A 14,810-nucleotide genomic window follows, 5' to 3' on the forward strand; every position below is an offset into this window, starting at 1 on the left:
TAAGTCCGCCCCTGCGCGCGAACGCAGGCTGCGCTTTCGGATTCTCAGCCTGTGGACAGCCAGCCGGTTACCCCGGGGACGGCGGGGGAAGGGGGGTGCTGGCGCGCCCAGGGGAGCTGGTCTCCTAAGTGATCCCACTCTCTTTTTTTCGTCCACTGGAAAGAGGTCCACGAAGTCGCGCGGCTGGCAGAGTGCCAGCGAGGAAGCAGGTGGTGTGAGGTGGACCCCTCTCTGACCCTGCACGCTGCGTGTGCTACCGTGCGCTCGCCCGCCCAGTCCATGCAGAACCCTGGGACCGCGCTTGCGTCTCCTGCGGGGTAGCTGCGATCCCGCGCCGCGCGCTATGGAAGCCGCTAACCTTTCGGTGGTAGCTGGTGGCCTCGCCCTTCCCCCGCAGCCCGAGGCGTTCAGCAGCGTCCCGAGCCAGAGCAGGATCCCCGGGTCGACCCCAGGCGGCACCGCCCCGCCAGGCAGAGAGCCACCTCTTTCCGTCTTCACCGTGCTGGTGGTGACGCTGCTGGTGCTGCTGATGGCAGCCACTTTCCTGTGGAACCTGCTGGTTCTGGTCACCATCCTGCGCGTCCGCGCCTTCCATCGTGTTCCGCATAACTTGGTGGCCTCGACGGCGGTGTCGGACGTGCTGGTGGCCGCGCTGGTGATGCCACTGAGCTTAGTGAGCGAGCTGTCGGCTGGGCGACGTTGGCGGCTGGGCCGGAGTCTGTGCCACGTGTGGATCTCCTTCGACGTGCTGTGCTGCACCGCCAGCATCTGGAATGTGGCCGCCATCGCCCTGGACCGCTACTGGACCATCACGCGTCACCTGCAGTACACGCTGCGCACCCGCCGCCGCGCCTCGGCTCTCATGATCGCGCTCACCTGGGCGCTGTCGGCGCTCATCGCCCTGGCGCCGCTGCTCTTTGGCTGGGGCGAAGTGTACGACGCTCGACTCCAGCGCTGCCAGGTGAGCCAGGAACCCTCCTACGCCGTCTTCTCCACCTGCGGAGCCTTCTACCTGCCGCTTGGCGTGGTGCTGTTTGTCTACTGGAAGATTTATAAAGCAGCCAAATTGCGCTTTGGCCGCCGACGCCGGGCTGTGCTGCCGTTACCCGCCACCGTGCAGGTGAGTGGCGTGCCGCGGAATTGGTAGGAAAGGAGTTCGGGTGGGCGGAGGAAGAAGCTTGGGGAAAGGAGAAGTTGGCGGTAGAATCCTGCACATTTGGGGCGCCAGCGAAAAAGTTGGCCATTAGCACTGTCGCATGCACGGGAGTTTGCCATCTGCTCCCCAGAAGCGCTCCTGGAAGGGTTCTTCTGCACGCAGTGCGCTCAGAGGGTTAGTTCCCTGCATACCTGGTGCCCGGGGGAAGGACTTCAGCACTTCACACTAGGGCTGAAGCCCCCTGCAACAGCCCATCAGGCTGCAGGATGTTTGCAGGGACAGCCTTCTCGGTAGAGCTCAGGGCCTTTCTGTGTCTTCTGTCACCAGGAGGGGTTGTGTCCCTCTGATTCCCGCAGCCATCAACTGCTTAATCCTGGCTAGAAAGAGGGAGTTTCTGTAGCTGGGAATTCCTCCCGCGGTGGAAGGAATTTCTGCAACCTTTCACCCCTTAGTTTTGGTCTCCACCACTTTGCCGCCCAGTCCAGTAAGTAACTCTCCCAGTTCTATAGACTAATTGCAAAAGCGGGAGGGGAAGGGAGCTGAGCTTGAGGATAAAACATAGCCCTAGTGTTTCTATCCTTTCCTTATTCCAGTCTCAGTGGTGAACTGTGGTGACTTTGGAACAACATAAAACTGTGGGTCAGTTCCCAGCTGGGCGCTATTGATGCGCTGTTACTGAATATCCCTGGGCCTCCTTTCCTTATTTTTAAGCAAGTGGATCCCAGCTTCATAAGATTTTGGGTGAGGATGACTTGAGATGACGAATGAAGCACTTGGCATAAGGTGGGTGGCATAGCTGGTCTCACATTTAAGCCTGGAAATGAGATGGCTGGAGGAACCTGCATTTGGCAGAATTTCTCTGCTTTGTAGGCACTAACCTGTATAGAGCTTTTTGCACTTTGGCCAGACCCTGATAGATGTCAGTCCTCTCTTCACCCTACATTACTCCAGCTTTCCCTTTTAGGTGTTCCAGGCATCCATGTAACAGGCCCACAGTCCTGGGAAATTACAGGGCTGCTTGCCTTTTTCCAAATATAAAATACGAGCCAGAGAAAGTGGAGGTGGGCATAAAGGTTGAAAAAACAGGGCACATTTTTATATGTTTTTCAGTTTTTTTAAATGTGTTTTAATTTTAGAAAGTTTAATCAGATGTGTTCTTAGCCTACTCAACTGCATATGTTTTTAAAAGCAATGTTCTTTTCTATTCATCAAATGGCAGAGGGATTTTGTAACACAAAATAAGACTGTCAAGAATATAATTGGGAGTGTTGGTAGGGAAGAGCTTTATTCAGAATTAATGATGTTCATTGGGAGGCCCTTTCGAAATGCCTAGGGTGTTTATAGCTTTTCTGTGTGATTGCCAAGGTAGGGCTGACGTTCATTGGCTACGTCGCTGCTCTGTGCACCCAGAGCAATCATGGTGGACTGGATGCCAGAAAGGCGTGCCAGGCCTGAGTTTAGTGCTCATTCTTGGTTTAGTGTTCATGTGCTCCATTTGGGCAGGTGACATGAAAAAGACAGGCCTGGACCAGTGCCTGGCCAATCCTGGGTGGCCATTGATGAGGGAAAAGAGTCGTAAGGGTCAGAGCAATGCTGAGGTTTTACCAGCCAATGGTAGTAGGACCTCGGGCAAGCCCTGTCCCACTTTGGTTCCCAAATTCTCTTCTTTATCACACAGTGTTGGTCTGTTATGCCCAATAACCCCAAATCTTAAAATGCTGAGATTGTAGAAGAGATGGCATTTGAAAGCATTGTGCTTTAAAAAAAAAAAAAAGATTTATTTATGCACACAGAACTGAGGTACAGGCCAGAGGTAGAGGGGGGGCGGTGGTGAGGGATTCACCAGAAACAGAGTGGGGAGCAGAACAGACAGATGTCCTGAAATACACTGCTGAGCGGAGTAGAGGGTGAGGCAGGAGAGGTCTGCTGCGCCATGTGGGTCACCTCCCTGGGCGGTGGGGTCAAACTTGTGCTACAGCGAAAGCCTTGTGCTTTTTAACCACCAGCCAGTCCTTACCCAAAACCCTGGTAATGTTGCTGAATCAGACTTTGTAAGCTTTCTAGCAGCAGAACATCTGATAGAAATAAAAAATAACATGCCAGGAGTAGAATCTATCTTCCCCTACCTGCTTTTTTCTGTACTCTAGTTGAGAGTTGAGTTGAATTTCAGTCCTGCAAAGAGTCTCCACCATTTTCTGTGGCTGAGAGAAGTACCAGGCTGTGTATATCCTTTGTCTTTTTTCAGGATTCTGTGGCTAGGTCCCATTGCTAAAATACTATCAGAAAGGGGTCTGTAACTGCTCTTGGGCAGGAAGTAATTCTTTTGGGCAAAATGCAGTTTTTGAAAGTAGAGAAGTAAACAAAGTTTTGAGTAAGTTCCCTCTTGCAGACACTTGCAGACACTTTTTCTGATGCTTTCATTCATCTGCTTACTTGCCTTTGTGACTCAGCCAAGCTGGCTTTGCAGTCTCGTTAGCCAGGATAAGCTAGCCTATGCTTAGTAACATGTAACCTCCAAACCATTGTTTTTCATTCTCATCCAAAGCTCCACGTGGGTGCGGCAGTGCCCCTGTGTGGCACTTCACCACGCAGTCACTCGTGGGTCAGGACACATGTCATCATCCACGATGCTGTCTGAACATGTGGCTTCCATGTGGATGAGGGCACAATGTGTGAAGACTCAGAAGCTTTTAATTGCTTTACCCTAAAGTGGACACACGCCATTTCTGCTCACAGCCCACAGGCCAGCCTCGAGCTGTGCAGTCAAAGGGAGCTACTCTTTGGTGAGCACTAACTGCCTTTGCTACACTACCTCATTTTCAAATGACAAAACCAAGGTGCCACAAGTGAGGCCACCCAAGACCACACAGTTAAAGGGACCTAAAATCCCTGTTCTTTCCATCACACTTCCCTGACTCTGTGCTCTCTCCTGAAACTGGACTTCTGGGCTCAGCCCCACGTCCCACAGACCTCTCGTTTTCTCAGGGATGAGGCCATCACACTCTAGGTCAAGGTGTTTCACCAGGTGCAGTGGCTCAAAACTATTCATGCAAAATGTCTTTTCCTGGACTGAGCTGGGCTCAGTCGGGCACAGAGGCACTGCCAGCCAGGAGACAGGTGAATTCCCCGGTTGCCAGACTTTCTTCCAGCCTTGTGGGCTGAGCATTGAGTGTACAGTGTATTCTGCTCCCCACGCGCAAGCTGCCTCCGTGGGTTATGACTGTTTCATCCTGCTGGTGCTCTTTGCTCATTAGAAGAAGAAAAAAGCAGGGTCAACAGAGATGACTTTATGCCATCAGAAGTTTTGCTTTTCTTCTTTCCATTGCGTGTCTGATCTCTAGGCACAGGCGGATGTTGAGACCCACTTGTTTATTAGCACAGTGGCCCAGAACTGGGAGCCACAGCCAATGGCCTTGGAAATGTTTTAATTTTAATTTCTTGTAAAATTAGAAGAAAATGAACATCATAGTAATGAACCCAGCCTCGATTTTATTAGCCTTTAGCATACTATGGCCAAAATATATTTTTTTAATATTTTCTTTTTTAAAAGAGTTATTTATGCATACAAGAACTGAGGTACAGGCCAGAGGTGCAGGGCGGTGAGAGGATTCACCAGACGGGGTGGGGAGCAGAACAGGTGGATTGACTGAAATACACTGCTGAGGAGGTGAGGTCTACTGTGCCATGTGGGTCACCTCCCTGGCTAGAGATCGAACTCATGCTGCAGTGACTGTGACAGCTTCATAGTGTTCCAGGGAGGCCCCTAATTTTGAATATTTTCTTAATGGAAGCAGGGGCCCACAGACACCAAGCTGCCTTAGGGCTGTGAGAGGCCATAAAGCAGCACTGCCTGCTACATGCCACTCACCCACTCTATCAATAAGTTTGTGGGAGATGGTGAGTACAGTGGGTAAGAGCATGGGCTTTGGAGACAAGGAGAGCTGAGTTTCCATGCCTTTTGTGCCATGATTAGCTCTTTGCCGAGTGACTTAATCCAAGTCTGCATTTCCCTGTCAATAAATGAAAACATTGCCATCTGTCCCCATAATAGTCTTGTGAAGAGTCAATGGACTAATAATGTTAGAGAGTATCTAAAATACTCCAGACATGATAGTTGCTACATAATTATTTTTAAAAGATTTATTTATACATCTAGAACTGGGTACAGGCCAGTGATATAGGGGCACGAGACAGAGTGGGGAGCAGAACAGGCAGATTGACAAAGTACACTGCTGAGGGGAGCAGCGGACTGCCATCCGGGTCACCTTCCCAGCCAGGGATCTAACTGGGGTGAACGGCTGTGGCCAGCTTTGCAGTGCTGCGCTTTAACCTGTTGCACCACCAGGGAGGGCCCAGCTGCTGTATTATTTAAATGCTTATTTTTAATTCCCTCTTATAGATTGCAATAATAAATTATTGTATTTTCCAACCATCATAACTGGATTAGTCATTTACTGCTGTGTAACAAATTACTCCAAAGTTTAGCAGCTTAAAATAACAAACATGTACTAACCCCTGTTCCTTGAGCCAGGCATCAGGGATGGCTTGGTTGAAAGTTCTCTGTTGAGGTGTCTTGCAAATGAGGTCAAGATGGCAGGCAGAGGCGTATCCTTCACAAGCCTGCCAGGGGTTGGGGTGCCCCTCTCATGGCTATGGACAGGACCTCTCAGCCACATCCAGCAGGACCTTGCCACAGAGCTGTTGAATCAAGGAAAATGCAATGCCTTTTGATCTGGTCTCAGAAGTTCTATCTGATCCCATCCTCTATATTCAATTCATAATAATTGTATCACTTTTCCAGCCCACACTCAAGGGAAGGAGAATTAGATTCCACCTTTGGGGAAAGTACCAATAAGCTTCTAGATATATAAAGCCATCATGATAAGACACATTGGTGTTTTCAAAATTAAATTTACTTTTACTGACCTCCTGACAGCCTCCCAAGATTTCAAAGAATGAGCAAACAAGATCTCTGCTCTCAACGATCAATTTTAGTAGACCACAATTATAGGATTGTAAGCACATAAGGTTTATAGGGGCTCTGCCCACAGCCTATGCATAGCACAACAGCCTGAAAGGCAGGCTAGTGGCTGGAAAATCATTTGGTCACTTATACAGGGAGAATAAATGCATAGTATCGAGCTCTACGGTTTGTGATGACCAGTTCAAACTCTAGATGTGCATCTGAGATAATGCTATGTTACAAAATATTTGATTCCCTAAACCAAACTTCTTTACTAAGGTAGCAAGTTTGTGTGTAATCATCTAGCACATGGACCCTGAATCCATGACTTGAAACATGTCCAGAGCCCCGGGTGTCTATGTCATTGTCCTATGTTCACTGAATGGACCACCCCAATGAGTAAGCTGTTGGCGGACTTGTGGACGGGACCACAGATGAGACCTGGGATCAGTGTGAGCTCAGGTGTAGGAAGAAGGGGTGGAAAATATGATCCTGTCTATTAAAAGAACCGTGGGCTCAGACACACTCCATGCCAGTCCATAAGTTTACTTAACTCTTGAACATTTAATTGCCTGAATCAAACTGTGTCAGTGCTAATAAAACATCTGACTTATGGTCTGGTTCTTTTAAGATTGGTGCCTGATCTCAGTGAGATTTCCCAGATAGTTTCCAGAAGTATTTGACTCCCAGAAGGAGCATTTTGTCTTTGCCTTCAGCAATATTTTGGCCACCTCCTCGCTTTAAACTTTTCCTGTTCACTTGACATCATTATACTCATCCTGACTCTTCTACTCCCATTTCTCATTTCTCTCCAACTAGGTGAACAGAAAAGAGCAGAGTGGGAAGAGGGAGAAGCAAAGAAGATATAGACTAGTAGGGTGAGGATGGTGGATTTTCACCAGTGATCCTGCATTAAGCTTCTTTTTATTTTTTATTTTTTTTTAAAGATTTATTTATTTATGCATACAGAACTGGGGTACAGGCTAGAGGCTCATGGGTGGTGAGAGGCTTCACCAGAGACAGAGTGGGGAACAGAACAGGCAGATTAACGAAGTACACTGCTGAGGGGAGCAGTGGGCGGGTCAGGAGAGGTCTGCTGCTCCACTCCATGCTTCTTAAATTTTTGGTGGTGTCACCAGTTTAGAAACTATCAATTCCTTGTCTTTGCCTTGTGGTCCTTCCTCTGCTTCTGTTTATCATTTTGCAGACAAGGCCATAAATCCAAATAAGACTGGCTGAAACCAAGCTGGAGTGCAGAGTAAAACAAGGCTTCACCCTCCACCTCAAGTCCATAGTAAAATGCACTCCACCAGCTCCCTGATAGACCCCTTCAAAACCAAACTCAGAGGGAAAAGGGGCGACAGTGCAGTCCCTGGAAAGCCCTACCTAACTTTCACTGCTCCCTTCCCGCCACCAGTCCCTGCTCCTCCCCAATTCTGGGAAAAGGCCTTTGAAACAGTTGCCCACATTTCCTCAGCTTGCCAGCTCCTGATTAAACCTATTTCCTCCCAACTCTTGTATCTAGAGTTTTGGCTTTCAGGCAGTAAGTGGCCAGTCTGGGCTGTAATAAAAAGTAGGTCACAGAATTCCTTGGTATTTGAAAAAGGCTTTGGATTTGCTCACTCAGCTGGCATACGACACTCCCCAAACTCAACACTGGTGAGAGGTGTTCAATATTTTTGCCCTGCTGGCTCTCCAGAGGGATGGGGCCACATTTTGGTGGTAACATAGATTCTCTGAGGTCAGGCGCTTGTCAACAGGGGAGACACGGGCCGCCTGGTGGGTTATTAGAACTTTGAGGTTGGTTGACTGGTACACATCCAAAAAGCAACCTCCTCCCCTCACCGTTCCATTGCATCCTCCCCCTGTGCCAATAACTCCTGCTCTGGGAGTCTAGGGACCTGAGGGTGAGAACTCTTACTTCCACAGTGGACCCTCCATTGGCTGTATCGACTCATACAGCAGAGTAGCTTTCTAGATTGGAAGATATTACCATTGAAAACACCTTTAATTAATGGACTTTCTATATTTTTCCCTCCTTAGCATTAATTCCAGTGGGTTCTTAGCCATTGAAAGGTGATTAAACTCCAAACAGTAATCTATGTTTTCTAAATATCAGATTATAGCAGTTGTATCTTACGTGATGATCACACCCAAGAGCTTACCATACTACTTTCTGTTATGTATATTATCACATTGAGGGAAATGTTAATTTTCTTCAAGCCTGTTTTTATGCTCTTCTTTTTCTTTTTTAAAAGATTTATTAATTTATGCATATAAGAACTGAGGTGTGGGGGTGAGACAAATCACCAGAGACAGAGTGGGGAGTGAGACAGATTGACTAAAATACACTGCTGAGGGGAGCAGCGGATGAGACAGGAGAGGTCTGCGATGCCATGTGGGTCAGCTCCCAGGCTGGGGATTGAACTCCAGCTGCCGTGGCTCTGGACAGCTTCATGGTGCTGTGCTTTAACCTGTTGTGCCACCAGGGAGGGCCCTGCTCTTATTTTTCACAAGATTACTTCCTTAATTTATTTTTCTGGGTTGGGATGGGGGAAGTTTTTATAAGAGAAGCAGCTAATTTGTCAGACAAGTTAGACAACTTCTGTTTCCTCTGAAGGCTATTTTAGTTACCGCTTTTTTTTTTTTGGTCCCTTGTGCTTTTCCCACCCATTTTGATCCATTTTTTTCCTCCCTTTCCCCCAAAGAATGTCCCTGGTTTATAGTTGCCTGTTGATTGTGATTTTTGCTTTGTAAAATTACTATCCCGGCCAACCCCATCCTTATTTGGGTCCCCCTTTAATGGTCTTGGAGAAATGTGCCTTGAAGCGGGCGTATCTCAGTAAACCTTGGGCAGTATGGAGTCCAGACATTCCAGTCACACCTGCCAAGCTCTGGTTAGAATGGGGAATTCCAGTTATACAACACTGGAAATGTCTCAGTGTCTCTCCCTTGCCTCGGGTGCTGTGGGCCTGGATAGCCACGTGGAGAGTTCTGGAGGCCCTCACACCAGCTGTGTAAAGAGCAAGCCTGTGTGGTGCCCAGCCATGGTCACAGTGCAAACGGTGGGCTCCCTGTGACTAGGAAACTCTCTTTTTGCTCTCATCTCAGGATGATTACCTGACGACATGACAGGACTACAGCAACTTGTGGGTTTTCTCTGTGGCAGCTGGAGTTTATTTTTTCCCAGGGGAGAGGAAAGAATGGGGAACATGAAACTGATATTTATCAGGTCCTACTATGTGTTACTGTCTCACTGTCATCCTCCCAGTAAACCAGTGAGACAAGCTTCTTTGTAGTGAGATGTAGACATGGCGTTCAGATTAGAACCTTCTCTATTCATGAACTTGTTCTGACCTGCTCAGAGCCTTAATTTCCTTTTTCCTCCCTCCTCGGTTGCTCTCCCTAGTGGCATAGTGGGTTAAAGCATAGCACTGTGAAGCTATAGGCAGTCACTGCAGTAGGAGTTAGATCCCAGTGGCACAGCAAACCTCTCCAGTCTGACCCACGGCTCCCCTCAGCAGTGAATTTCAGTCAGTCGGCCTGTTCCATTTGCTACTCTGTCTCTGGTGAATCCTCTCACCCCCACACCTCTGGCCTGTACCCCAGTTATTTATGCATAAATAAAAATAAATCTTTTTGAAAAAAGGTAAGACAGTGCGCAGAGCTGCCTAGCTAAGTAGCAGACATACGTCAGGAACTGTGCAGAGCTGAGGTGCTACTTGCTTGTGAGTTAAGAAGTCAGTCTCCATGGTTCACTGGATGCAGCAGAAGACCCAAGACTCCTGGATGAGAGTCAGAAATGTTTTTGCTCCTTGGCCCCCAGGAAGCAAGAGCTCCACATTTTGCACCACTTCTCCTGACCCTCAGAATCCCATTGGGGTGACACAGAAGGGCCCAGGTGGGCTGCCTCATGGCAAAGAAACTCTCAGAGTAGGGAACTCAAATCTGTTTTGTCCAATGTAGAATAATAAATCAACCCACTGCTCTTAGGAGACCTCATTTTCATGGTAGGTTGCAGGCAAGCATGCTCTCTTTCCATTGGGAGTCACTATCTTTATCTTCCAAGGCTGTTTATTTTACAAACATCCTCGACAAACTAGTTTAAAACAAGGCTCCGAGAGTCTTTGCTGGCAAAATATGCAGAAATGGAAAAAAATTGTCTCTGCCAAACACTTATTCAATAAATAAATATCGAGTCTTTCTTATATGCCATATATTATGCTAGGTGCTAGGGATTGTTTGTTCAGTAGCCAGGACACTAGTGGTCCCTGTCTTCCTGCAGTGCCCATCACAACACAGTGTTTGAGCGATGATTCAGAATCCATGCCCTAATATCACAGTACTTGTGGGGAAAATGGGGCAGAATATTTGCAGCTGGGACTGGGTGGCTCTCTAGTCCCTCTACACACAGCATGCCACACTTGTGATCAGGAAGGGGGCCTCAGTCACCAGCTTCCTGGACAGAAATGAGCTTGGCCCTCAGGGCTGAGACTAATGCCTGAGTCTGACACAAAGGTTCCGGCTCTTAGCTGTGTCCCTCCTTTTCAATCATATTTAGCATAATATTCCTATGATACAAATAAATATCTTCTGTTGCCCTTTTGTGTCATTTTTAACATTATGGAGGCCACCACTCCCACTCCCTGGAGAACTTTCAAACTTTATTTATTTAAAGATTTATTTATTTGTGCATACAGAACTGGGATAGAGGCCAGAGGTGCAGGGACAGTAAGAGGCTTCCCCAGAGACAGAATCGGGAGCAGAATAGGCTGACTGACAAAGTACACTGCTGAGGGGAGCAGCAGGTGGGTCAGGAGAGGTCTGCTGCTCCATGGGGATCACCTCTTGGGCAGCAATTGAACTCATGCTGAAGTGGCTTTAGCTTCTTAGTGCTGTGCTTCTACACACTGCACCACCAGGGAGGGCCACTTTCAAACTTTACTTTAACTCACAGTCTAGGAATTCTCACCTCTGTTTCTAATGGACTCTGGTATTAACACATCTCAAATGAAGTTTAAGGGAGGTGTAGGAGAGGCGGAAGTGCCTTAAGTTACATTACCACCCTTTGTTATAGCTTGCCTTTATTTATTTATTTATTTATTTTTTGGTAAGTTGTTTTTTTTTTTTGACATCATTTTGTACATTTTTTTTTTTTTTTTGCCATCTCAATTGTAATCCCCGCGGGTTTCCCATCACCAAGTCACTGCCTTTATTTTTTTTTAAAGATTATTTATTTATGCATAGGACTGGGGTGTGGTGTATGTGTGTGTGAGAAGATTCACTAGGGACAGAATAGGAAGCAGAACAGGCGGACTGACTGAAATACACTGCTGAGGGAAGCAGAGCAGTAGACAGCAGAGGTCCCCTGGCTGGGGATCGAACTCAGGTTATCAGTGGTGAGAGCCTGAGTCTTATATCCCAGGACACCAGGGAGTCCTGTGACCTACCTTTTAATTCCACATTTCTTTGTTCCTAGGTAAAAGAGGCACGTCAGGAGGCCGAGATGGTGTTCACAGTGCGTCGGCCAGCAATGGCCTTCCAGACCGGCGGGGACTCCTGGAGGGAGCAGAAGGAGAAGCGGGCAGCTGTGATGGTGGGCATCCTCATCGGCGTGTTTGTCCTGTGCTGGATTCCTTTCTTCCTGGCAGAGCTCATCAGCCCCCTGTGTGCTTGCAGCTTGCCCCCCACCTGGAAAAGCATATTCCTATGGCTGGGCTACTCTAATTCTTTCTTCAACCCCCTGATTTACACAGCATTTAACAAGAACTACAACAATGCTTTCAGGAGCCTCTTCACCAAGCAGAGATAAACATGGGCTTGTGAGGATACATGAAGAGATGTGTGGAGGACACTCTTGCTTCTGCCCTTCCCGAGTGATCTGGGAGCCTGCCCCCTAGAGTTGAGTGTTAGGGACACACACTTGGTCCCACACTGAAGGAGCAAAGGCTCTCTGGGTGGAGTAAATGTTTGGTGAGCGTGTGCCCACCCTTGTCCCGTGCGTGGACTGACATCACTGGTCTGGCATGGCCTGTGTCCCAGTGGAGCAGGAACTGGCCCAGTATCCTTTGTAGACCGCACTCTATGATAGAATAGAGATGAATGGAAACTGATTTGTCTCTCCTTAGCTTCGTGCTAGATTCCTAGAGAGGGTCTCCTGCACAGGGCCCCAATGGACCTCTTGTGGCCTACTCAGGTCACAAGTCTTTATGAAATCTCATTCCCTTAAACCCTCATCCACCTAATTCAACTTATGATCCCCAGTCTCTCAGGCGGTGTATCCCAATTTGCCAGATGAGGATGATCTGAAATGTTGCCTTGAAAAAATGATGTTCGGGTAACCCTCGTCTGCTCAATCAGACATTCAGCAAAGAGGTCTGGTAATTTGTGTTTTATTGAGTTCTAGATGATTCTTTTTTTGACAGTGACAGACACTACTGGACGAATAGGATGCTCTTTAGTTCAATTACATTGTCACTGCTGGGGGAGGTGATCCAGACAGCAGGACTTTGAAAGCTGCCCAGATGATTCCAGTGAGCCGCTAGTATTGCGAGCCCCTGGTGAGGCCCTTGTTCTGTGTCACAAGGGAGAGCAGCAGTGAGATGTGCTCCCATGACGTCACTGCACTGACTTCTATGTGCAATAAAAACATGCTGGCAGCATTCATTTCTAGGCTCAGAATCATTCATGCACACACATGTATTCACACATACCATCTGTCCACACACACACATTTATACATATGAACAGAGACAACATATGTATACACACGTGCACTTAGAAGTCACTGAGATGCCTGTTGTGGAACTCTAAAAGCACCAACAGAACCCTCCAATCCTGCCATTGTGGACCTTGGCCTTCCCGAAAATATAAGCCTACATGTGTGGGAATCCTGCCTGAGAGCACGGGATACCTTCTCATGTCACCTTGGCCCATCTGCCTGAATCTGGAAGGGGGCAGACTGCCTACTGATAAGGCTTTTTAGTTTATGCCAAATAGCTGCCACTCCAGGGCTCACTTGATCTGGGGCATGCAGACAGTCCTTGAGCTTACACACTCTAGAGTAATCAGAGTATGGATCCATAGTGCCCCTTCCCAGCCTTTGGGGTTAGATGGCTCTTAGTTTTTAGAATGTTCATTTTTCAGGTCCCTCCCTGGTGGCGCAATGGGTCAAAGCACAGCACTATGAAGCTAGCTGCAGCCACCTCAGTACAAGTTCGATCCCCAACAGGGAGGTGACTCACATGGCACAGCTGACCTCTCCTGACTTGCCTGCTTCTCCCCTCAGCAATATACTTCGTGGATCTGCCTTGCCTATCCTGCTCCCCACTCTCTCCCTGGTGAGTCCTCTCGCTGCCCACTGACCTATATCCCAGTTCTGTATGCAAAAATAATTTTTTTTTTAAAAAAGAATGTTCATTTTCAGTTTTAGAAGAGAGACATGAAGTTCATACATGTTGTAGTGCCCTCAGCTGGCTGAGGCAGCTGCCACTTACCAAGTGGATGGGTATTTCTGTAGCCCTGTGTATGGATATTTACTCTTTGAGAAGAGGACTAAAAATTACTTCACGTTGGTGCCAGCCACTTGGGTAAGGTCGTACTTTGTTGTCTAGTGAATTAGAAACAATCTTTGTTTTCTGAACTTTTTGTGTTTTTGCAGTAGTGGAAAAGGGATTGTGGACCCCATTACCTGCAACCACCTGCAGTGCCAGGTTGTCTAGGTCTCAGCCCCACTGAGAGATTCTGAAGGGAGTCTGGGAAGAGTCAGCGGTTCAACCTTCCCTTTGTTGGTAGAGAGTGGGATGTTCCAGAGATGCTTCGCCTCTGGTCCTCTGGAACAGCTCTCTTGGAATTGTGTTTTGCAAATTGTTCTTTCATTAGAAGAAGCTCCAAGAAGTAGTCTCAAGAAACCTATTCATGTATTTCAGAGTTCAAGTCACTCTTTGTGAGGACAAGTTTTTTTTTTTAAGATGATGAAGACATGTTTCCATGCTCATTTTGATCAGGAGGAAAAGCAGCCAAATTTCTGAAGGTTGGAATCTATGGAGAACCTATTCACCCCCTTACTTATGTTTTTAATGTGTCTATCTAGTCTATAATTCCAATTCTTAATTAGTTTTTCCCTGTCCTATTGTTTTATGTTCTATCTATACTTTGCTACCAAATTCCATTATTTCCTATAAACCCCTCATGTTTTCTGTGATAAAGGAGATGACTGACAACCTGGACGAAGTGGGGCAGCTAGATGTGTAGTTACCAGTCAGATGGCATGCTCTGCCGGTCATTATTATGTTTTTTATTTATTTTTAAAGGTTTATTTATTTATGCATACAATACTGGGGTACAGGCCAGATGTGCAGTGGTGGTGAGAGGATTCACCAGAGACAGAGCAGGGAGCAGAACAGGCAGATGGATGAAGGACACTGTTGAGGGGAGCAGTGGGTGGGCAAGGAGAGGTCTGCTGTGCCATGTGGGCCACCTCCCTAACTGGGGATCGAACTCATGGTCACGTGGATGAGGCTGTGGTGAGCTTCATAGTGCTGCACTCTAACCTGTTGCACCACCAGGGAAGGCCTCACTATTATATTTTAAAGGATGGCGCTCAAGCTTGGGGCTACTGGGGAACTTTTCCTCTTGACTGAAGCTATTAGGTAATGTTACTGCAGAATCAGGAATACATTTTAAGAGTAT

At 47.5% G+C, this 14,810-nt stretch overlaps 1 protein-coding gene across 1 annotated transcript; it reads left to right on the plus strand.

Moving 5' to 3' along the window:
- Nucleotides 1-343: 343 nt before the first annotated feature.
- Nucleotides 344-12,560, plus strand: LOC101634593 (5-hydroxytryptamine receptor 5B). Its single transcript, XM_004674709.2, has 2 exons — nucleotides 344-1,120; nucleotides 11,599-12,560. Exons 1-2 carry the CDS (start codon nucleotides 344-346, stop codon nucleotides 11,929-11,931), a joined length of 1,110 nt encoding a protein of 369 aa, XP_004674766.1. The 3' UTR covers nucleotides 11,932-12,560.
- The last annotated feature ends 2,250 nt before the right edge of the window (nucleotides 12,561-14,810 follow it).

This window comes from Condylura cristata, unplaced genomic scaffold, assembly GCF_000260355.1.
Source record: "Condylura cristata isolate star-nosed mole 26May11 unplaced genomic scaffold, ConCri1.0 scaffold00002, whole genome shotgun sequence".
Classification (NCBI taxonomy): domain Eukaryota; kingdom Metazoa; phylum Chordata; class Mammalia; order Eulipotyphla; family Talpidae; genus Condylura; species Condylura cristata.

Coding starts and splice junctions, on each gene's coding strand:
- LOC101634593 (XM_004674709.2), top strand. CDS start 344: ATGGAAGCCGCTAACCTTTCGGTGGTAGCTGGTGGCCTCGCCCTTCCC. Junction 1,121..11,598: donor CGTTACCCGCCACCGTGCAG/GTGAGTGGCGTG, acceptor CTTTGTTCCTAG/GTAAAAGAGGCACGTCAGGA.